This window comes from Bubalus kerabau, chromosome 8, assembly GCF_029407905.1.
Source record: "Bubalus kerabau isolate K-KA32 ecotype Philippines breed swamp buffalo chromosome 8, PCC_UOA_SB_1v2, whole genome shotgun sequence".
In the NCBI taxonomy this organism is placed as follows: Eukaryota; Metazoa; Chordata; class Mammalia; order Artiodactyla; family Bovidae; genus Bubalus; species Bubalus kerabau.
Window position 1 is genome coordinate 23,525,630 of NC_073631.1, and position 24,956 is coordinate 23,550,585.

Sequence of the window (24,956 nt, forward strand, 5' to 3'; positions counted from 1 at the left end):
GAACTGGCACACTGAAAGCTGACATGGCTATGGGATTTAGCTGGTAACTCTCATCCCTCATTGGCTGGGGGTCACCCCTTGGGTATTAGCTCTCCAAAACCTCCAGCTGCCTTGTGTGTGGGTATGGTACAGCTTCGTGGCCAGATCATGCCATCAGATAAGAGAGCAAAAGGCTTTGATCTTTAAGGAATTACTTGCTGATGAGTCTGGGGGTAGACCCAGGCGAGATGGCAAAACACCAGTGGCATCTCTGCGTCCTCACTCTATGAAGAAAGTCAGAGAGAACCTATGTAACTTGCCCACGTTGGTTGGGAATAGGACATCTGTGGGTCACAGATCATGGCAGATTTTCATTCCATGGCAGATCTTAAACATGCAGAGAAATGGGACCCACATCTGTTGATCTTCCAAAATTTTGCCACGCAGTTTTGACAGTCATACCTGTTTTGTGTATTCCATATTGAAAGTGTTAGCTTTTGTAGCACAATTTTTGTGTTCAATGGGCTGGCTTGACCTTTTATTTTATATCACTTAGGATTAGCACGCAACCTTTCATCCATACTGTAGAGGCATTAGGTGCAGGGTAATTGGGTGGACATTTTTTTTGAAAGAAAATACATTGTTTTAATGTGAGTATAAAAGGTAGGCAGATATTTTTCAAGCACCTCAGAGTACATGAAAGCCATTTTGAATTTGCTCAGTTAAATGTTGGTGTTTGGGAATTTTCTGAATTAGATAAAGAGGAAACTTTCACAACTCTCTTGTCATAAAACTCTGCCTAATCTGATTATATGTAAGTCAGGTTTATTTACCTTATTTAATCATCATTATAACTGTGAGTGGTATTAATTATTATACCATTTTAAATATGAAAATAAGGTCCCAGAGTCATTTAGTTGTGGGTCCATCCAGCTCAGATTGTCTAATATAAGTAAGTGAAGGGATTGTGAAAAAGACAAGGGTGGAGGGTGCTCATTGTGAAGCATAAAGATTGGGAATCTTAAAGGCCAATGATGAAAGTGTCCATTCAAGCACTGGTCAGGTAGAAAGGTCCAAATGGGTTTGAGATCTTACAAGAAAAAGGTCTAATAATCCCCAGAAGGAGCAGAAAGCCTAGAATCTTTAAGATTTGACCCAGGGCAACCTCCAGAGCACCAGCCTATGTTAATTTGTCCACAAGATTAATTCTTTTTGTGAAGATATGGCTTCCCAGGTGGCACTAGTAGTAAAGAACCCACTGCCAGTGCAGGAGATGTAAGAGACGTGGGTTTGATCCCTGGATTGGAAAGATCCCCTGGAGAAGGAAATGGCAACCCACTCCAGTGTTCTTGCCTGGAGAATCCCATGGACTGAGGAGTCTGGAGGGCTGCAGTCCACTGGATTGCAAAGAGTTGGACATGACTGAAGTGACTTAGCCCACATGCACGTGACGGTCAGAAATGCTCGGCAGACTTGTCCTGATGGTTAAGATGAGTGAGTCATGCTAACAAAGCTGATACCACTAAAGGTTTAAATTGTATCACTGTACCCAGCCCAGGGTCTCTCCAAATACACAGTGCTAGGGCTTCATTCAGAATCTCTGGGGCTGGGGTTCAGACTTGAGTGTTCTTTATCATAACTCCTAGGTGGTTCTAGTATGCAGTCAGCGGAAAACAGCTGCTCTAGTTTAGTAAGTTGACATTCTGGCTTATATATTTTAATAACTTGGGAGTTATGTTTCCATGTTAAAGAAAGTCATGTTAGCTTTATGTAGTAGCAGTTTGTGGGTTAGCTTTCTATATTATAATCATTTATGAGTTAACTTTCTCATGATGTTGACTCCCTAAATATAATCTCTACAGTGTGGATATTACAGTTATGCTGAGGTTCAGGTCTCCGTCATGATCAGCTCCCCTAGGCCACAGCATTCTCTGCATCCTCCTGAGCTACATTGTCAAATGAAGCTTGCATTTGACGTGTGAGACACAAGTGGCTATTTAGGTTTTGGTTTAAATTAGCTAAAATTAAATAATACTTAAAATTTAGTTACTTGGTGACATTCACCACATTTTAGGTGCTCAGTAGCTATAGGTAGCTAGTGACCACTGTATTGGATCACACAGATGTGAAATATTATAGTCACAGAAAATTCTACTGGACAACTCCTGAGCGAGATAATGAAACGAAGCTCTCTTGTAAACACTCATTTCACTTTTGTCCTTTTATCCAAACAGGTATTTCACATGCTTTCCCTCGGTCTAAAATACCTTACTCATTATATGATGTATTAAATTACCTTTTATGTGACTCATCAGTAAAGGGATAAAGGTGTTTTAGAGGTGGGGAAGTACATCAGTGAGAGAGAGCAGGAGGGCAAATGTTGGACTGTTTCCATATTAGGTGGAGCTGGCTACAGGAGGGTGCCACTTTTCTCGGAATTGCCTGTCATTTTATATGAGTGTTTCTTCCCTGTTATCAAATATTAGTCTTATCAAAGACATAAACTGTCTCGAAGTAAGTAAATATACCGAAACTATGAGGCTGTACTTCACTTGAACAATTTCTTTCTATTCACCATATGCTTGCACTGTATTTATCTTTTTTCCAGTTAGGGAAAGGAAATAAACACAAAACTACTGAGCAATTAAAATTTTAGCTCTTAGAATGCAGAAACTTACTCTGTTTTTAGTGAAAAAAGAAGCAGAGCCATTTACAGTAAAATAATTAAGGTAAAAAACAATGCCATGTCTCATTCTCTTAAAAGCACTGCAGTACGAGTTGGAATTCCAGGGGGTTAGTTATATCCTTGCTTCAGTGTTTTTAAGACCTGGGCCTAAGGCATACTCCTAACTCATTTTCCTAATCTTGAGATGAAATTGGGTTGAGAAGTACATAAGACCCTCTGTTTAACACTGTAGGACTTGACACCAGTGTAAATAATTTTTATCCCAGGTGATTTGGAGTTTGAGGTTATGTACTGTTCTTCCAGGCCACATAATTATCTCTTCTTTTCTTATTATTTACTTTAATTTCTTACTGAAAAGTGTCCAAGCATCTTGACCTTTCTGTTGAATGTCAAAGGAGGGAAAATGGATCTTGTATGAGCTAGATTGCAAATGTTGGAATTTTGTATCCAAAATAGATGGCTCTGGCTAAAAGCTTCAAAATGAATAAAGACAATTGCAAACGTGAGAAGTCAGTACGGATTATGAAAGTATAGCAAAGTTTTCCTTAACTGCTTGATCCTTTCTAAGAAAACAAATTTACACATAGGCCAACTTATTCTTTAAACAAAGTTGCAGTGGATCTTACAAAAGAAACATGCAAGATGCTGAGGATGGTCTTGGCACAGGTCATGAAAACCTAGAAATTCTGAAGATGGGGGATTGTGAATATAGAGCTGGGTTGTGTGTTTGCTTTAATAATTTAATATAAATGTCTCCTGAGTTGTTTTGAATTGAGCTCCTGTTGAAGGCAAAGAATAAACAGCAGAAAAGAAAGTCTAGGCAAAGAACAAAATTGTATTTCCACAAATTTCCAACCTCTTTAATATACTTGGAGTAGTGTTTTACATTGTTAAGCATTTCCATTATGTTACTGATAAAACAGAGAGGAAAAGATAGAGATACTCCCATTTTTGTATTCACATCCCATCTGTAACAAACTAGGCCCTCATCTGTAACGAACTAGTCCCTGTGATCTTTGGAGCTACTTCATTTCCTAGCTGAAAACTTAAGAATCCTGGGCCCCTGCTAGCTCCTTCTAGGTCTTTACATTAACAAGTGCTTCTTTGGTCAAAATGCCTAGAGCTGTTAGGGATCCAGTAATATTTACTATCCTTTGATGAACTGAGGGAATAAGGCTGAGACAGAAGCCTGAGGTAGTCAGGCTTCCCTGGTGGCTTAGTTGGTAAAGAATCTGCCTGCAATGCAGGAGACCTGGGTTTGCTCCCTGGGTTGGGAGGATCCCCTGGAGAAGGGAATGGCAACCCACTCCAGTATTCCTGCCTGGGAAATCTCATGGACAGAGAAGTCTGTTGGACTCTACAGTCCATGGAGTCACAAAGAGTCAGATCCGATTTTGCAACTAAACCACCATCACAAAGTTAAAATGAAGTGGTAATTAGTTTAAGTAAGGCAATGGCAACCTACTCCAGTACTCTTACCTAGAAAATCCCATGGACGGAGGAGCCTGGTGGGCTGCAGTCCATGGTGTAGTGAAGAGTCGGACACGACTGAGCGACTTCACTTTCACTTTTCACTTTCACGCTTTGGAGAAGGAAATGGCAACCCATTCCAGTGTTCTTGGCCTGGAGAATCCCAGGGATGGTGGGGATACATTTTGCATACATTTTAATTATACATTTTAATTATTTCTTTAGAATAAGCTACTAAAATAGAAAGATTGAATCAAATGATAGGCATCCTTTTTTTTTTCCTATCCAAGTCATTTATTTGAAATGCCATCATATTCCTTAATGTGTATTTATATGCATATGTTGACACGAATTACCTTACACATGAGAGTAAATAGAGTACAGTGTTGGTGGTATAGTGGTGAGCAGAGCTGCCTTCCAAGCGTGAGTAGACATAGTTGGTGGAGGAACTCTTTCTTATCTCTGACCTGTATTTTTTAAAAACATTATGCAAGCGCTGTTGATGCCACACATGCATTTTTCTGAAAATTTATTAAATATTCTTCCATATCTTTAAAATAGTTATAAAAGAAGTGGCCACCTTTCATAGTTTAATTTATGAAGTTTGCTTTTAATAATTTAGTAGCATACCTAGCTAAACTATATGTATACAGAGAAACATGCTGTGCGTGGCTGTGACTTTCAGAAGGTAAACAGATGGGGGTTTTTTTGTGTTAAGATATGTGTTAAGTGGACTTTTCATGTATCTTGTGAAGTGTGGTCAACAGAGTAGGCTGGATAGTCCATGCTTTTAAGGTTTTTGTTACTGTTCATCACTTTGAAGAATGTTCCTTCTCACCAGAATGCCTGGTAGAATACTGAATTTTTCCCAACACTGGATATTGTCAGTTTTTTCCTAACCTCTGATGATTTTATGGATAAAAAGGTATCATGGTTTTACTGTTTTACATTTTTTAGTAGCTCTTCCATGTTTGTTTTATCTTTTTCAAGGGCTGTTTGCTCCCACAACATTGACAGATGAAAGAACTCCTCTCTTTCAGCCTGTAATGCCCACAGCATAGGCAGAACCAAGAGGAAAGGGGAGTAGGCAGATGGGACTCTGAGAAAAATGAAAGGGGGAGTACCCCACCCATTGTGTATAGGATGAGTGCCGCATGCTGTATTTGCTGGCATTATTCTGATCAGAATGGGAGAAATAAACATGACAATAAATAGAAATATACAAGCCCTGCTATGAAGCACCCTCTGCTTCATCTCCAACGACAAGTCCTAAACAGTTAAGTGAAGACTTTTTGACATAGCTTGGAGAGACAGCACAGCCTGTTAGTTAAGAACACATACTCTGGAGTCAGAGTTCAAATCTGGACTTTGTCACCTACTAGCTGCATGAACTTAGTCTTGTTTCTTCAAGTGTAAAATGGGATAATGAAAGTGCCACCTCATAGCTTGTTATGAATATGAAACAATTTAATAAATGTTAAGTGCTTAGAAAGGTGTCTGGTACACATTGATATATAAGCATTGGTTATATTAAGTGTGGGACATTATGGCATTTGAAAAGTTTTAGTTGAATACATGCAACATAATAAAAAGCAATAAATATATAAATACATTCCACTACATGGTGTTTAGACAAGTGGGGTACTATCATTAATGGATAATTTTCAAAGAATTAAAATCAATCTCAGACAAGTATAAAATAACCCATGTCAAGAAAATTGGAGATATCAAGGAAACATTTCATGTAAGGATGGGCATGATAAAGGACAGAAACAGTAAGGACCTATTAGAAGCAGAAGAGATTAAGAAGAATACAAGAATACACGGAAAAACTGTACAAAAAAGTCTTAATGACCTAGATAACCATGATGGTATGGTCACTCACCTAGGGCCAGACATCATGGAGTCTGAAGTAAGGTGGTCTTTAGGAAGTATTACTACGAACAAGGCAAGTGGAGGTGATGGATTTCCAGTTGAGCTATTTCAAATCCTAAAAGATGATGCTATGAAAGTGCTGCATTCAATATGTCAGCAAATTTGGAAAACTCAATAGTGACCACAGGACTGGAAAAGGTCAGTTTCATTCCAGTCCCCAAAAAAGGGCAATGCCAAAGGATGGTCAAACTACCATACAATTGTGCTCATTGTACCTCCTAGGAAGGTTATGCTCAAAAGCCTTCAAGCTAGGCTTCATCAGTATGTGAACTGAGAACTTCCAGATGTACAAGCTGGATTTTGAAAAGGCAGAGGGACCAGAGATCAAATTGCCAACATTTTTTGGATTATAGAAAAAGCAAGGGGATTCCAGAAAAATAGCTACTTCTGCTTCATTGATTACTTGAAAGCCTTTGACTGTATGGATCACCACAAACTGTGGAAAATTCTTAAACAGATGGAAATGCCAGGCCACCTTACCTGTCTCCTGAGAAACCTTATAAAAGATTTTATTTTGCTGGACTCCAAAATTACTGTGGATGGTGACTGCAGCCATGAAATTAAAAGACACTTGCTCCTTGGAAGAAAAGCTATGACAAAATTAGACAGTGTATTAAAAAGCAGAGACATCACTTTGTCGACAAAAGTCCGTATAGTGAAGTTACAGTTTTTCCAGCAGTCATGTATGGTTATGAGAGTTGGACCATAAAGAAAGCTGAGTGCCAAAGCATTGATGTTTTTGAACTGTGGCATTGGAGAAGACTCTTGAGAGTCCCTTGGACTGCAAGGAAATCCAGCCAGTCAACCCTAAAGAATATCAACCTTGAATATTCATTGGAAGGACTGATGCTGAAGCTGAAACTCCAGTCCTTTGGCCACCTGATGCGAAGAGCCAACTCATTAGAAAAGACCCTGATGCTGGGAAAGATTGAAGGTGGGAGGAGAAGGGGACGACAGAGGATGAGATGGTTAAATGGCATCACTGACTCAATGGACATGAGTTTGAGTAAACTTTGGGAGATGGTGAAGGACAGGGAAGACTGGTGTGCTGCAGTCCATTGAATCACAAAGAGTCAGACATGACTGAGCAGCTGAACAACAACCAGAATCTCAGCCTCAACACGTAGCAGTGTGTAAAACAATCTCTTAGCTTCATTGGGTATCAGTGACCTTTTCTGTAAAATGATAACAGTATCTGGTTCACGGGAGCTCTTATAAGGTTGAAATTAACATGTGTCTAAAGCTCCTGACCCAAAGTGTGACTCATAGGAGACATTCAATAAGTGGTAGCTATTACTATGCTGAACAGTATTGTGCTAATTATAATTAGCTGAATCAACCAAAGAGTAATTGTTCGGTTTTGCTTCTGCCACACCCCGTCAACCTAGGTGACAGTTACATGCAGCATTATGTATCGCCCTGGAGAAGGAAAGTGCATGGCTGCCGGGGAACATGGAAAAGATCAGCCTGATTAGAGGAGGTTACTTGGTAGATGCTGGGAAATAATGCCGAGTACGTTACATCCAGCCTCTGGAGGTGCCTTGGAAACCAAGCAGAGGAGCTGGGGCTCTGTCAGTAGCATCCAGCTCAGAATCATCTGCAGATTTCTGGTGCATGCCTGTGTGCTAAGTCGCTTCCACTGTGTCTGACTCTTTGCGACCACGTGGACTGTAGCTCACTTGGCTCCTCTGTCTGTGAGATTCACCAGCCACGAGTATGGAGTGGGCTACCATGCCCTCCTCCAGGGGATCTTCCCAACCCAGGGATAGAACCCACTTCTCTTATGGCTCCAGTATTGGCAGGCGGGTTCTTTACCGCTAGTGCCACCTGGGAATCCTGCAGATTCCTGGGTTTCACCTCAAATCCACTGTAACAGCTGGCAGTTGGGAATCTGTATTTTATCAAGTTACCCAGATGTTGCTTGAGCACATTGAACCTTAAGATTCACTACTGCCAGGCTTCCCTGAGGGCTCACTGATAAAGAATCCCCCTGCCAACGAGGGGGACATGGGTTCCATCCCCGGTCCAGGAAGATTCCGCACACCTTGAGGCCACTGAGCCAGTGGGCCACAACTACTGAGCCTGTGCTCTAGAGTCTGGCAGCCGCAACTACTGAAGCCCACGCGCCCTAGAGCCGTGCTGCACAACGAGAGAAGCCGCCGTAGCGAGAAGCCTGTGTACCCAACTACAGAGTAGCCCCTTGCTCTCCGCAACTAGAGGAAAGCCCGGGCATCAGCGAAGACCCGGCACAGCCATAAATAAATAAATAAAACAAAAAAATTGAAAAAAAAAATCACTATTGCAGATAAAAGATGTAAATCTTATCTGGAGTCATCTTCTTGAAACGCTGAAGTAAAGTGAAATAAGGAGTCTTCCAGCCACTGTAAAGAATAACTTTCTGGATGAAAAGATGAATGGGGCCCTGAAGGCAGGAGGGAATTGACAGGAGTAGGCATAACCTGTGACTTGGGTGATGAAGAACTTCACTAGGGTGGAGGTTAATGTAGACAGGGATCAGAGACTTTCAACATCATCAGTAAAGAGGGAGAATTTAATGACTGAGCAGCTAAGAGATTCAAAAAGAAAGACAGCGGGTATTCAAAACTGATGTCTTGATTGTAAGTCCAGGTGGAGAGAAGAATAGAGATCCACTGACAAGGATGGAGAATGGTCAGTTTTGTGGAAAGATAAAGTTTGGAGCATGTTAAAGGATGGTGGTACTTTTAAGTGGAAACTTACAGGAGCTAATTGAAGGAAAGGGGGGACTCCAAGCTGGAATGACAGGTCTTGGTTTAGGTGAAACTTTCAAGGAGCATTCTCAGATAAGATTTCTCTGCTTCAGTATTAAATATGTCCTTTAACCCAAACTATTGATTCCAAACTACTGTCTTCATTGGAGTAGAACTTTAAAAGGGTATATGACATCTTTCACCGCTCTTATAAGGAATACATATTTCTAACCAAGATAAAATTGTTATAAAAAAAGCAATTCTGGTTGCATTTTAACTTTTGTCTTGATCCTACTTTTAGCAAAAGAAGAAAACTATATTGCAATCATTTAGTATGTTCAATAATTAAAGGATTTTATGGATCATTGTGTAAGCAAAAAGATGGGCATATTCCCAGAGGAAAATAAATCTTTAGTATATTTCTAAACTCGAGACTGCGCTGTACTCATGCATAGGTTAGAATTTAAACTTTTATTGTTGTCTGGTATTCAGCAGTATGTATTTTCATACAGTATATTTGTAAGGAATACTGACTGTAAAACACATTATGCATGGAATCTCATTGTATATTAAATATTTATTAAATCTAAACAAATAGCATCTTTGCATTTTTAAACTTGCATTTATATTTGTGTTGTAAAACTCATATCGTTTTGAATACATTTATATTTGATTCCTGTTCTTAACATACTATGATACTTATGTCAGTTAATTAAATTCATTAATTAAGGTCTTTATGGGCATTTTTGGGGATGATTTTAGTGTATAGAAATTCAAAGCAGATCCAAATGTATTTTCTACAAAATGCTTTTCTTTTTTTTTTAATTTTATTTTATTTTTAAATTTTAAAATATTGTATTAGTTTTGCCAAACATCGAAATGAATCCACCACAGGTATACCCGTGCTCCCCATCCTGAGCCCTCCTCCCTCCTCCCTCCCCATACCCTCCCTCTGGGTCATCCCAGTGCACCAGCCCCAAGCATCCAGTATCGTGCATTGAACCTGGACTGGCGACTCGTTTCATACATGATACTATACATGTTTCAATGCCATTCTCCCAAATCTCCCCACCCTCTCCCTCTTCCACAGAGTCCATAAGACTGAACTATACATCAGTGTCTCTTTTGCTGTCTTGTACACAGGGTTATTGTTACCATCTTTCTAAATTCCATATATATGCGTTAGTATACTGTATTGGTGTTTTTCTTTCTGGCTTACTTCACTCTATATAATAGGTTCCAGTTTCATCTACCTCATTAGAACTGATTCAAATGTATTCTTTTTAATGGCTGAGTAATACTCCATTGTGTATATGTACCACCGCTTTCTTATCCATTCATCTGCTGATGGACATCTAGGTTGCTTCCGTGTCCTGGCTATTATAAACAGTGTTGCGATGAACACTGGGGTACACGTGTCTCTTTCCCTTCTGGTTTCCTCAGTGTGTATGCCCAGCAGTGGGATTGCTGGATCATAAGGCAGTTCTATTTCCAGTTTTTTAAGGAATCTCCGCACTGTTCTCCATAGTGGCTGTACTAGTTTGCATTCCCACCAACAGTGTAAGAGGGTTCCCTTTTCCCCACACCCTCTCCAGCATTTATTGCTTGTAGACTTTTGGATTGCAGCCATTCTGACTGGTGTGAAATGGTACCTCATAGTGGTTTTGATTTGCATTTCTCTGATAATGAGTGATGTTGAGCATCTTTTCATGTGTTTGTTAGCCATCTGGATGTCTTCTTTGGAGAAATGTCTATTTAGTTCTTTGGCCCATTTTTTGATTGGGTCATTTATTTTTCTGGAGTTGAGCTGTAGGAGTTGCTTGTATATTTTGAGACTAGTTGTTTGTCAGTTGCTTCATTTGCTATTATTTTCTCCCATTCTGAAGGCTGTCTTTTCACCTTGCTAATAGTTTCCTTTGTTGTGCAGAAGCTTTTAAGGTTAATTAGGTCCCATTTGTTTATTTTTGCTTTTATTTCCAATATTCTGGGAGGTGGGTCATAGAGGATCCTGCTGTGATGTATGTCGGAGAGTGTTTTGCCTATGTTCTCCTCTAGGAGTTTTATAGTTTCTGGTCTTACGTTGAGATCTTTAATCCATTTTGAGTTTATTTTTGTGTATGGTGTTAGAAAGTGTTCTAGTTTCATTCTTTTACAAGTGGTTGACCAGTTTTCCCAGCACCACTTGTTAAAGAGATTGTCTTTAATCCATTGTATATTCTTGCCTCCTTTGTCAAAGATAAGGTGTCCATATGTGCGTGGATTTATCTCTGGGCTTTCTATTTTGTTTCATTGATCAATATTTCTGTCTTTGTGCCAGTACCATACTGTCTTGATAACTGTGGCTTTGTAATAGAGCCTGAAGTCAGGCAGGTTGATTCCTCCAGTTCCATTCTTCTTTCTCAAGATAGCTTTGGCTATTCGAGGTTTTTTGTATTTCCATACAAATTGTGAAACTATTTGTTCTAGTTCTGTGAAGAATACCGTTGGTAGCTTGATAGGGATTGCATTGAATCTATAAATTGCTTTGGGTAGTATACTCATTTTCACTATATTGATTCTTCCAATCCATGAACATGGTATATTTCTCCATCTATTAGTGTCCTCTTTGATTTCTTTCACCAGTGTTTTATAGTTTTCTATATATAGGTCTTTAGTTTCTTTAGGTAGATATATTCCTAAGTATTTTATTCTTTCCGTTGCAATGGTGAATGGAATTGTTTCCTTAATTTCTCTTTCTGTTTTCTCATTATTAGTGTATAGGAATGCAAGGGATTTCTGTGTGTTGATTTTATATCCTGCGACTTTACTATAGTCATTGATTAGTTCTAGTAATTTTCTGGTGGAGTCTTTAGGGTTTTCTATGTAGAGGATCATGTCATCTGCAAACACTGAGAGCTTTACTTCTTCTTTTCCAATTTGGATTCCTTTTATTTCTTTTTCTGCTCTGATTGCTGTGGCCAAAACTTCCAAAACTATGTTGAATAGTAATGGTGAAAGTGGGCACCCTTGTCTTGTTCCTGACTTTAGAGGAAATGCTTTCAATTTTTCACCATTGAGGATAATGTTTGCTGTGGGTTTGTCATATATAGCTTTTATTATGTTGAGGTATGTTCCTTCTATTCTTGCTTTCTGGAGAGTTTTTATCATAAATGGATGTTGAATTTTGTCAAAGGCTTTCTCTGCATCTATTGAGATAATCATATGGTTTTTATTTTTCAATTTGTTAATGTGGTGTATTACATTGATTGATTTGTGGATATTGAAGAATCCTTGCATCCCTGGGATAAAGCCCACTTGGTCATGGTGTATGATCTTTTTAATGTGTTGTTGGATTCTGATTGCTAGAATTTTGTTAAGGATTTTTGCATCTATGTTCATCAGTGATATTGGCCTGTAGTTTTCTTTTTTTGTGGCATCTTTGTCAGGTTTTGGTATTAGGGTGATGGTGGCCTCATAGAATGAGTTTGGAAGTTTACCATCCTCTGCAATTTTCTGGAAGAGTTTGAGCAGGATAGGTGTTAGCTCTTCTCTAAATTTTTGGTGAAATTCAGCTGTGAAGCCGTCTGGACCTGGGCTTTTGTTTGCTGGAAGATTTTTTATTACAGTTTCAATTTCCGTGCTTGTGATGGGTCTGTTAAGATTTTCTATTTCTTCCTGGTCGAGTTTTGGAAAGTTGTACTTTTCTAAGAATTTGTCCATTTCTTCCACGTTGTCCATTTTATTGGCATATAATTGTTGATAGTAGTCTCTTATGATCTTTTGTATGTCTGTGTTGTCTGTTGTGATCTCTCCATTTTCATTTCTAATTTTATTGATTTGATTTTTCTCCCTTTGTTTCTTGATGAGTCTGGCTAATGGTTTGTCAATTTTATTTATCCTTTCAAAGAACCAGCTTTTGGCTTTGTTGACTTTTGCTATGGTCTCTTTTGTTTCTTTTGCATTTATTTCTGCTCTAATTTTTAAGATTTCTTTCCTTCTACTAACCTTGGGATTCTTCATTTCTTCCTTTTCTAGTTGCTTTAGGTGTAGAGTTAGGTTATTTATTTGACTTTTTTCTTGTTTCTTGAGGTATGCCTGTATTGCTATGAACTTTCCCCTTAGGACTGCTTTTACAGTGTCCCACAGGTTTTGGGTTGTTGTGTTTTCATTTTCATTCGTTTCTATGCAAATTTTGTTTCTTTTTTGATTTCTTCTGTGATTTGTTGGTTATTCAGCAGCGTGTTGTTCAGCCTCCATATGTTGGGATTTTTAATAGTTTTCCTCCTGTAATTGAGATCTAATCTTACTGCATTGTGGTCAGAAAAGATGCTTGGATTGATTTCAATTTTTTTGAATTTACCAAGGCTAGATTTATGGCCCAGGATGTGATCTATCCTGGAGAAGGTTCCATGTGTGCTTGAGAAAAAGGTGAAATTCATTGTTTTGGGATGAAATGTCCTATAGATATCAATTAGGTCTAATTGGTCTATTGTATCGCTTAAAGTTTGTGTTTCCTTGTTAATTTTCTGTTTAGTTGATCTATCCATAGGTGTGAGTGGGGTATTAAAGTCTCCCACTATTATTGTGTTATTGTTAATTTCTCCTTTCATACTTGTTAGCGTTTGTCTTACATATTGCGGTGCTCCCGTGTTGGGTGCATATATATTTATAATTGTTATATTTTCTTCTTGGATTGATCCTTTGATCATTATGTAGTGACCATCTTTGTTTCTTTTCACAGCCTTTGTTTTAAAGTCTATTTTATCTGATATAAGTATTGCTACTCCTGCTTTCTTTTGGTCCCTATTTGCATGGAAAATCTTTTTCCAGCCCTTCACTTTCAGTCCCCTGTTTTGAGGTGGGTCTCTTGTAGGCAACATATGTAGGGGTCTTGTTTATGTATCCATTCAACCAGTCTTTGTCTTTTGGTTGGGGCATTCAACCCATTTAGGTTTAAGGTAATTACTGATAAGTATGATCCTGTTGCCATGTACTTTATTGTTTTGGGTTCAGTTTTATACACCATTTTTGTGTTTCCTGTCTAGAGAATATCCTTTAGTATTTGTTGGAGAGCTAATTTGATGGTGCTGAATTCTCTCAGCTTTTGCTTGTCTGAAAAGCTTTTGATTTCTCCTTCATACTTGAATGAGATCCTTGCTGGGTACAATAATCTGGGCTGTAGGTTATTTTCTTTCATCATTTTAAGTATGTCTTGCCATTCCCTCCTGGCTTGAAGAGTTTCTATTGAAAGATCAGCTGTTATCCTTATGGGAATTCCCTTGTGTGTTATTTGTTGTTTTTCCCTTGCTGCTTTTAATATTTGTTCTTTGTGTGGTCTTTGTTAATTTGATTAGTATGTGTCTTGGGGTGTTTTGCCTTGGGTTTATCCTGTTTGGGACTCTCTGGGTTTCTTGGACTTGGGTGATTATTTCCTTCCTCATTTTAGGGAAGTTTTCAACTATTATCTCCTCAAGTATTTTCTCATGGTCTTTCTTTTTGTCTTCTTCTTCTGGGACCCCTATGATTCGAATGTTGTAGCGTTTAATATTGTCCTGGAGGTCTCTGAGATTGTCCTCATTTCTTTTAATTCGTTTTTCTTTTATCCTCTCTGATTCATTTATTTCTACCATTCTATCTTCTAATTCACTAATCCTATCTTCTGCCTCTGTTCTACTATTTGTTGCCTCGAGTGTTTTTAATTTCATTTATTGCATTATTCATTATATATTGACTCTCTTTTATTTCTTCTAGATCCTTGTTAAATCTTTCTTGCATCTTTTCAATCCTTGTCTCCAGGCTATTTATCTGTGATTCCATTTTGATTTCAAGATTTTGGATCAATTTCACTATCATTATTCGGAATTCTTTGTCAGTAGATTCCCTATCTCTTCTTCTTTTGTTTGGTTTGGTGGGCATTTATCCTGTTCCTTTATCTGCTGGGTATTCCTCTGTCTCTTCATCTTGTTTAAATTGCTGAGTTTGGGGTGTCCTTTCTGTATTCTGGCAGTTTGTGGAGTTCTCTTTATTGTGGCGTTTCCTCGCTCTGTGTGGGTTTGTACAGGTGACTTGTCAAGGTTTCTTGGTTAGGGAAACTTGTGTCGGTGTTCTGGTGGGTGGAGCTGTATTTCTTCTCTCTGGAGTGCAATGAAATGTCCAGTAATGAGTTATGGGATGTCTGTGGTTTTGGGGTGACTTTGGGCTGCCTGTATCTTGGAGCTCAGGACTGAGTTCCTTGTTGCTGGAGAATTTGCTTGGTATGTCTTGCCCTGAAACTTGTTGGCCCTTGTGTGGTGCTTGGTTTCAGTGCAGGTATGGAGGCATTTGATGAGCTCCTGTCAATTAATGTTCCTTGGAGTCAGGAGCTCCCTGGAGTCAGGGTTTGGACTTAAGCCTCCTGCTTCCGGTTATCGGTCTTATTTTTACAGTAGTTTCAGAGCTTCTCCTTCTATACAGCACCATTGATAAAACATCTACATTAAAGATGAAAAGTTTCTCTACTGTGAGGGTCACCCAGAGAGGTTCACAGCGTTATATGGAGAAGAGAAGAGGCAGGAGGGAGTTAGAGGTGACCCGAATGAGATGAGGTGGAATCAATAGAGGAGAGAGTGGGCTATCCAGTAATCTCTTCCTTATGTGCACTCCACAACTGGACCGCTCAGAGTTGTTCACGGAGTTATACAGAGAAAAGAAGAAGGAGGAAGGTGACAGAGGTGGCCAGGAGGATAAAAGGGGAGAATGAAAAGGAGGGAGACAGATCCAGCCAGTAATCAGTTCCCTAAGTGTTCTCCACCATCTGGAACACATAGAAATTCACAGAGTTGGGTAGAGTAGAGAGGGATTAGGGAGGAGACACAGGCGACCTGGTGGAGAAAAAGGGGAGTCCAAAGGGAGAGAGAGCAGTTAAGCCAGTAATCTCGCTCCCTAGTGAAAAATGGGTATTGAAGATTGGGTTCTTAAAGGTACAAAATTGGTAACAAATACATAAAAGCAAAAATTAAAAATCTAGAGTAGAGTTTGGAATTTCAAAAATACGATGTTAAAGAAAAGAAGAAGGAAAAGAAAGAGAGAAAAAACGAACAAAGAAAAACAAACAAGGTCGTGAAAATTATAAAGAAAATATAGATACAAAATTGATAACTAATACCAAAAAGCAAAAGTTAAAAATCTAGAATAGAGTTTGGAATTTCAAAAATAAAATGTTAAAAAAAGAAGAAAAAGAAAGAGAGAGAAAAAAACAAACAAGAACAAAGTTGCATAAATTATAAAGAAAATACAGGTACAAAATTGATAACAAATACCAAAAAGCATAAATTAAAAATCTAGAGTAGAGTGTGGAATTTCAGATATACAATGTTATTTAAAAGAAGAAGAGAAAGAAACAGAGAAAAAGAAAAAGAAAAAAGAAAAAAGGGTCACAGAAATTATAAAAAAAAAAAACTGTAGGTACAAAATTGATAACAAATACCAAAAAGCTAAAATTAAAAATCTAGAGTAGAGTTTGGAATTTCAAAAATACAATGTTAAAGAAAAGAAGGAAAAAAAATAAAAAAAAACCAAGGTCAAAAAAATTATAAAAAATATATATATGAAGTTTGCTTTAAAAAAAAATAGGGACTTTTTTTTTTTTTTGCAAAGTAATCGGTTATAAAAGTGAAAATTAAAGGAATAATGGTGGACTTAAAAATTTTTTTTTTAATTAAAAAAAATAAAAATAAAGAATGATCGTAAAAATAGTAAAAATATATCGAGGACTTTCTCTGGTTTTGTTGTGAGTATTGTGGGTTCAGTTCATTTTTGGCTAGTTCCTTGGTCTGACTTATATTTCTCAAGATCTATAGGCCCCTTCCTATGTAGTTGGTACTAACCACAGGGTTTTAATCTATTGCCTGTAGCTTCCAAGGCGGTTCCCTCTGTTATAGCTTCTTCTGTTTACTGGTCTCTTCAGTGTCTGGTTTCCACCCTGACACAAAGGGGACGGTGGAGGACACTTTTTTTTTTTTTTTTTTTAGGCTCACTTGTTCAGTTGTGCTGAGGGGAGGTAGGGAGGGATGCTGCAAACAAATAACACTGGCGTGTGTGCTCGCAGTGCCTCAGCCACACTAGGTCTGCCCCCCATTCTCGGCGCGTGTAGCCTCCCTGCCCATGCTGCTCAGGCTCTAGGTTGTTCCGCCGGGAACCATCCAAGGCCGGCCCTGGGCTGCCTGCACTAGCAGGTCCAAGCCGCTCAGGTTCAGGCACTCGGGTAGTCCTCAGAGGCGCAAACTCTCGGTTGGGCCTGTGTTTTGTGCCCTTCCCAGATCCGAGCAGCTCAGGTGATGAGGTGTTTGGCGCGCACGATTGCTGCGACTTATCGCCTCCCCGCCACTCAGTTATCTAGGTGTGCACCAGTGCACCTTCTCAGGCAGATGTTGACCGTCCAGACCCCCAAGAAGTTTTAGTTAGCAAAGAAGCCTGCTTACAGTTTTATAGATAATGTCTCTCTCGGGCTGCGATTGTCCCCTTCCAGCTCTGGCTGCCTATCACCGGAGGGGGATGGTCTGCCGCCGGCTATCTCTGTTCAGTCCTTTGTTCCATGCACGGGCCTGGCGGTGTCTTAGGTTAGGGCTGACTTTTCGCGTGGTAGATATCCCACAGTCTGGTTTGCTAGCCCAAATTATTTCGCTCAGATAGCGCTCGGGGTATTCAGGCCAGATCCTTGCGATGCAGCCTGCGCTGCCCCTCCCTGCCCAGCCCCCGCTTGCTAATGGCAGATGCAGGTGTCTGCGCTGCTTCTCCACTGGGGGAGTTACCGTAGGGCTCGCAATGTGCAGGTTTTAATTGTTTATTTATTTTTCCTCCCTGTTAAGTTGCCCTCTGTGCTTCCAAGGCTCGGCACAGATTCGGCAGTGAGAAGGTTTCCTGGTGTTTGGAAACTTCTCTCTTTTTAAGACTCCCTTCCCGGGACGGAACTCCGTCCCTCCCTCTTTTGTCTCTTTTTGTCTTTTATATTTTTTCCTACCTCCTTTCAAAGAGTTGGGTTGCTTTTCTGGGTGCCTGATGTCCTCTGCCGGCATTCAGAAGTTGTTTTGTGGAATTTACTCGGCGTTTAAATGTTCTTTTGATGAATTATTGGGGGAGAAAGTGTTCTCCCCGTCCTACTCCTCCGCCATCTTAGCTCCTCCCCAAAATGCTTTTCTTAAACTTTTGGATTGCATCAGGTGTGCAAAGAGTACATAAGCACATTCATTCATTCGACATTCATTTGTTCTGTGTCAAAAATGCAGCAGAAGCAAAGCATATGATTAACTGACATTTCATCTAGCCTAGCCTATATCAATAATAATAATAGTACCCTACCCTCAAATAGTAATTTTGCCCAAGACTTTGTTACAATAAATTAATAAAACCTATAGATTGCTTGTAGAAGCAGAGATTATAGAAGATATTTTGTTGCACAGCTGAACTTAGAACTCATATTTTAATTAATTCCTACTAGTTTTCAATAATGGAGAATGCAATGGCACCCCACTCCAGTACTCTTGCCTGGAAAATCCCATGGATGGAGGAGCCTGGTGGGCTGCAGTCCATGGGGTCGCTGAGAGTCGGACGCGACTGAGCGACTTCACTTTCACTTTTCACTTTCATGCATTGGAGAAGGAAATGGCAACCCACTCCAATGTTCTTGCCTGGAAAATCCCAGGGACGGGGGAACCTGGTTGGGCTGCCGTCTATGGGGTCGCACAGAGTCGGACAGACTGAAGCGACTTAGCAGCAGCAACAGTTTTCAATAATATGGAGACCTACACTTTCAAGTTTGGGATTTCACTTTCTTGAAAGTTCACATCACCAGCAAACTCAGTGTTTGTTTACTTAATGCTATTGATTGATTTGACCTGTGGGGGAAGGTCAGTTTAGTATGATTGGTGAGAAATGTCTGAGCCTTGTCATTTCAGTTGCTTATACTTTATAATCTATGACCTAGGAATCTTTTTTTCAAACTTTGTGCCATTAATGAGAGGTCTTTATCTTTTTATCTGTACTCTTTTTTCCAGGTATTAGGGAAAAAGCCAAAGCTTAGGGATGGAGAAGATGATGATGACATCAAAGCAGATATAACTAATAGGAAAATGGCTAAACTCTACATGGTGAGTTCACTGGTAGGAAGTTCTGTTGTTTTTATTGGACAGGATGGTGCTGGGGAGACCTGCTGGGGAGGGACTGTTTGCCACAGATGACAATGCTCCTCGTTGCCCTCAAAGAGAAATGTGTGGGAAGAATTTGTTCTTTGCTTTAACACAGTTATTTAAAACTCTTATTTCTATTACTTTAAAAGTTTTTATTAAAAACAACAAATAATTTGCTGTGATTTAAATTAAAAAATTATATATATAGTTGCTGTACTAGTTTGCAACAGTTCAGTTCAGTTCAGTCACTCAGTTGTGTCCGACTCCTTGTGACCCATGGACCACAGCACACCAGGCCTCCCTGTCCATCGCCAACTCCTGGAGTTTACGCAGACCCACGTCCATTGAGTCGGTGACGCCATCCAACCGTCTCATCCTCTGTCGTCCCCTTCTCCTCCCACCTTCAATCTTTACCAGCATCAGGGTCTTTTCAAATGAGTCAGCTCTTTGCATCAGGTGGCCAAAGTATTGGAATTTTAGCTTCAACATCAGTCCTTCCAATGATTATTCAGGACTCATCACTTTTAGGATGGACTGGTTGAATCTCCTTTCAGTCCAAGGGACTGTTAAGAGTCTTTTCCAACACCACAGTTCAAAAGCATGAATTCTTTGGTGCAAAGCACAGCTAGTGCTCCTTGCCTTGGAGGTGGGGTATCTCCTCTCGACCGCGCACCACTTCAGCACCGCACAACCACCGCTCGTTGCTCCAGCGACAATATGTCCTGATATCTTACATTCAGTACAATACATTCAATAAAGTGTTTCCTTCATAGAGTACAAAGACTGTAAGCGTTTTCTTATGAAATCCTAATGAGCTATAAAATTATGACCTCACTTGAAATATCCTGTTTAGCTATCATGAAGTCTTTTTTATAAGAGGGCAAGGCTATCAAATCAAACAGCTGGAAGGAAAAAGGGTAAAAACTGTCCTGGGTGTTGGCAGACTTAGTTCCATGTTAGCTCTGTGGGAAGGACTGCCAGGGCGACCTTGGCCAAGACACGGCCATTCTGGGTCTTAGTTTTCTTATCTGACAAAAGAGAGATTAAATTGGAACTACTTAGGTTCCTTCCAATCCACAATTTTATGATTTTATTGCTGGTGAGGGTAACAAAATCCATAAGATGTACCAGGTGAGGAGACTGTTCACATGGGATCTGTTAAGCATTCCCTCCCTCTGTAACTTTCCAAGCACATGATTTGGAGCAGACCACAGTCTCCCTGTGGAATTGAGTCCTTTTCTCATCTCTGACAAGAAGGATGTCTATTTTCTGCTCTTTAAAGGGATGGTCCAGCTCGGACACACAGTGATTTTTAAATGAAGTTCAAGTTACTGTCTTGTGTAGAATAACTTCCTTTTCTGTAGAAAGAAAGGAGAAATAGATTCTTTGTATCTAGATGGCAAAAGAAAATGTCTTTACCACTCCCAAATGCTGATAATTTTCATATAAGCCACACAGAAATTGTTATTCTAAAGATTTTGTGACTGCTTGTTTTTTATTATTGGGTTTTGTTTTGATTATTTTTATTTATTTTAAAATTAATTTTAATTAAATAATTTATTTATTTTTTAAAGCATACGTTTATTTTAATTTACATTGATTATTTTTATTGTTAGAATTGGGTTTCTAAAACCCAATTTCAAGAGTTTAACAAATACCTTTTATGTTACCTCATTAAATAAAGCTGTTCTCCCCTCAGAGAACATCATGAGAGTAAAGAAATAAGCATGAACATGTTAATCTTGGGGCTTCCCTTGTGGCTCAGCTGATAAATAATCTGCCTGCAGTGCAGGAGACCAGGGTTCGATCTCTGGGTCGGGAAGATCCCTTGGAGAAGGGAATGGCAACCCATTCCAGATGTCTTGTCTGGAGAATTCCATGGACAGAGGAGCCTGGCAGGTTACAGTCCATAGCGTCTCAGAGTCGACTAACACACAATGTTAATCTTGAGTCAATGCTCCCTCTAGTGGGTCTATCATGTATTGCATACTTCTATTTGAGTCCTGAAAATAATTTGAAAAGCTGAACAGGGCTTCCCAGGTGGCGCTCGCTAGTGGTAAAGACCCTTCCTGCCAATGCAGGAGACAAAAGAGACTCGGGTTCGATCCCTGGATAGGGAAGATCACCTGGAGAAGGGCATGGCAACCCACTCCAGTATTCTTGCCTAGAGAATCGCATGGACAGAGGAGCCTGGCAGGTTTCAGCCCGTAGGGTCTCAGAGTCAGACACGACTGAAGTGACTTAACGCAGCAACACAGGGCTGGGAAGCTGACTCACCTCGGGTTATTTCTAAAAATACAGAATTCAAGCCCCACCGCAGTGCTGTAAAACCCCACCACTCATCTAGGGAGGACCCTCAAATCTGCATATTTAACAAGAGCCCAGGTGGATTACCTTACAGCCTACCAGGCCTTGAAAAAACTGAATTCCAACCCAGGAAATTTTGTAAGACTTTGTAAGCTGTATGTCTCCAGCTTAAAAAAAAAAAAAAAAAACTTATGTAGCTGTTTCCAAACTTCGGGAGTCTCGGTAAGTTTACTTGTGACACAGATGTAACAAGTTTTATTTTATGATATTTTATTTGTGACATGAGATTTACTTTGATAATTTATAGAGTATTTAAGTAAATGACAGGCTCCATATTGAAAAAAGTCTGTACGCATAAGCTATAATGTATCAGGGCCTTCCCTACCACAGTGTCTGGGATATGGTAGTACTCAGTGAATATTGAATGAATGAACGTTTAAGCTTTAGCTTTGTGTGTGTGTAATGAGTACAAGGGTATCTATTTCAAAGATTTTTATACAGACTAAGAAATAATCATGTAAAGTTCATTGTGTAGCACCTGGTATATGTGAAAACTGAAACAAACTTTATCCATGATTATTATCACTATTATTTTCTGTTGAAACTTAGCTTTTTATTAGTAGTACTTTTATCCTAAAGGGCTTTAAGAAAGTCTTTTCCAAGGTGTAACTGGGTTCATGAGGGTTTTTTTGGTTTTTTTTTTGTCTTTGTTTTCTTTGAAATAGCTTTGTTGAGATATAACTTACATATATAGTTTATCCATTTAAAGTGTGCAATTGAGTGGTTTTTATTACATGTACAGAGCTGTGCAGCCATCACCATGATCACAGTTTAGAGCTCACTGGTCGTCCTCAAGCAAGCTCACGGTTTTCATGTCAGGTTTCAGATGCCAGTGGCTCCATGAAAGTGAGTCTGGTGGCAGAAGAAAACCCCTTCTCCATGGCGATGCTTCTGTCTGAAGAATGCTTCATTTTGGACCACGGTGCTGCAAAACAGATTTTCGTATGGAAAGGTAAAACAAATGCCATTGGCATTGTTGACATACTTCAGATTTATATGTATTTCTTCAGAAAGAGAAATAAAACATCTTTTCTGACTTAAAAAAAAAAAAGCTTACCTTTCTGCATCATCTAGACAATGCAGACATCAAAACCATATTTTCTTACTATTAGCCTTATTTACTAGGGATGATGGGGTAAAAGAAAGTCTTTGGGCACTAGAAATAGAATTTTTTATATAGTCTATATTATAATATTGTTAAATATATTTAGTATACTAGGAAGTTTTTGCCATTTTTCAGTATTGTAGTTAAATTAAATTATAATTATATTTGATTTTTGGTGCACAAGTATCTCTTAATCATGTAATATCTTGCCTCTCTAAATTCTCTTTCATTTATGTTGCATGTTAGGTAAAGATGCTAATCCCCAGGAGAGAAAGGCTGCCATGAAGACAGCTGAGGAATTCCTACAGCAAATGAATTATTCTACGAATACCCAAGTACGTATGGAAATGAACTAGCTAGGAAAAATTTTTTAGATATGGGAGCTCATGACATCACCACAAAACTCCTGAGCGAATTTGGTTCCAAAAAACATACACAGAAGTCATTCTTACCTATGTGCATGCAATGTTGCGTCCTGTGCTCTAGAACTCTGTGTGGAGGATGGAATTTTACAGAAATTGGAGATTAGGCTTTCAGTGGGACTCTGTGATTAGAATAAAAGCCCATTCACTTCCTGCACAGCCTTTAAGTCAAGATGGTCAAGCACAGTTGAATTAACTGAGAGCATATATCAAATATTCCCTAGAGCAAGTTGTATAAGCATGGACTAAGGCCCAGAAAATACTTGCCTTCATGGAGATTAATTTAGACACTGACTAGTTGCTCTTTTCTGAGTCTCCTATCTTCATCTTTTCTCTTCATTTTTATGTCCTGGCAAAAGCAGCACAAGGAGATAATTTCTTTCAGGTCACAGAAATTCTATGAACCTAATATAGAAAAACAGTCAAACTTATTTGACTGTAATGGAAACATATGAAATGACTTGATTCTTCTCTCAAACATCCAAATTCATTGGCACTTACTTCAGCTATAAGAAAAAAAGCAGGGTTGAATTGTTTTAGCTTCATATTTGATACTTTTCCTTTTGTATTCATATAAGGATTCCAGCTTCTAAGTTTACATTTGTCATCTTTAAAAAAAAAAAAAAAAAAAAAGGCTCCTCTTTGCATTTCCTTAGTTTTTTCTCCATAACTAGATTATTGTTTTTCCTTGGTCTCTTATTTTTCTGTTTATAATTATTGTTGTTTAGTCACTAGTCGTGTTCGACTATTTGCGATCCCATGGACTATATCCTGCCAGGCTCTTCTGTCCATGGAATTTCCCTGGCAAGGATACTAGAGTGGGTTGCCATTCTCTTTTCCGGGGGATCTTCCTGACCCAGAGATCAAACCCATGTCTCCTGCATTGGCAGGAGGATTCTTTACTACTGAGGCACCAGGGAAGCCCAAACCAGAGCACCTGAACAGGGACATGAACCCTGGACCCTTGGATTAAAAGTCTGATGCTCTACCCACTGAGCTAATCATAATAATAATAATTTTTTACATTTCAGATTCAAGTTCTTCCAGAAGGAGGTGAAACACCAATCTTCAAACAGTTCTTTAAAGACTGGAGAGATAGAGATCAGAGCGATGGCTTCGGGAAAGTATATGTCACAGAAAAAGTGGCTCACGTAAAACAAATTCCATTTGATGCCTCAAAATTGCACAGTTCCCCACAAATGGCAGCCCAGCATCACGTGGTGGATGATGGTTCTGGCAAAGTGGAGGTACTTACATATTTCTGTTTATTTGTCTGTCAAGCCCATTTATGTCAGTTTATGTGGAAATAGAACTTCAGGAAGCTACAAATTGTAAAATGTGCATTTTAATGATTAATAAAGATGATCCAAGACCAGGGGGTTGAAAGTTGGAAGACAGCGTTGTCTGACCTTCAGTCTTAGTGTATAGTGTGTTTGCTGAGATTCTAAGAAACTAGGTAATTTGTGTAAGGCCACCTAATCACCTTAGAGGCCTCCAAGGAACCCAGCTGTCTCCATCTCATTTCCTGGTCCAAGCCTGCTTCTGCTCTCGGAACTAGACTTGTCCAGCGTGTGTACATTGCTCCGAAAGCTCCAAGCCCTAAGTTTGTCCTTCCCTTGCACCTTAGGGGCATTCACAAAGGCAAATTATGTGTTATGTGCCAACATCACAGATGTTTTTAGAACATTCAAAATGAATTTGTTGATTATTGCTATTTTTTGACACAAATTGTTGAAACCCTCCTAAGAATTCTCCCTAACTAAAATCTCTTCATGTTTGGCCTGCCATTGAGTCATCTAACATAAGGGGAACTGTATAAGATCCTCTGTTCTAGAGTATGTTGGTGGCTCTCCACAGTCTTCCTGAGAACATCCGTCCTTAGCTGGGCCTCCCAGGCCTTCCATGACTGAGCCTTGCTCTCCACACCTCAGCCTTCACAGCCTCGAGGGCTCCTCCCCATTGCCATCTGGGTGACATTCCCACTCCTTTGTAACTCAGTTAAGTCACAAGCTTCATCTCTTCTGAAGAGACTTCTTTCTGCATGGAAATGACCTTTCTCTGTTCTCAAGCCAGAAGTCATGTTCTTCATGGATTCATCATAGAAGTACCACAGCGTTGTTC

At 39.3% G+C, this 24,956-nt stretch overlaps 1 protein-coding gene and 1 long non-coding RNA gene across 3 annotated transcripts in view; one reads left to right on the top strand and one right to left on the bottom strand.

Annotated features, from left to right (window-relative positions):
• The window catches only part of SCIN (scinderin), an 85,353-nt gene that overhangs the window by 37,401 nt on the left and 22,996 nt on the right, over positions 1 to 24,956 (top strand). For both annotated transcript variants that reach the window (XM_055589875.1, XM_055589876.1), the window contains 4 exons: positions 18,810 to 18,902; positions 22,128 to 22,260; positions 22,660 to 22,748; positions 23,867 to 24,082. In XM_055589875.1, coding sequence (XP_055445850.1) covers positions 18,810 to 18,902; positions 22,128 to 22,260; positions 22,660 to 22,748; positions 23,867 to 24,082 — 531 coding nt within the window. The remainder of the gene's footprint in view (positions 1 to 18,809; positions 18,903 to 22,127; positions 22,261 to 22,659; positions 22,749 to 23,866; positions 24,083 to 24,956) is intronic.
• On the bottom strand, positions 19,980 to 20,834 carry LOC129658965 (uncharacterized). Its single transcript, XR_008717626.1, has 2 exons — positions 20,612 to 20,834; positions 19,980 to 20,299 (listed from the first exon to the last, which is right to left on the bottom strand). It is a non-coding gene; the product is annotated as an uncharacterized LOC129658965 (long non-coding RNA).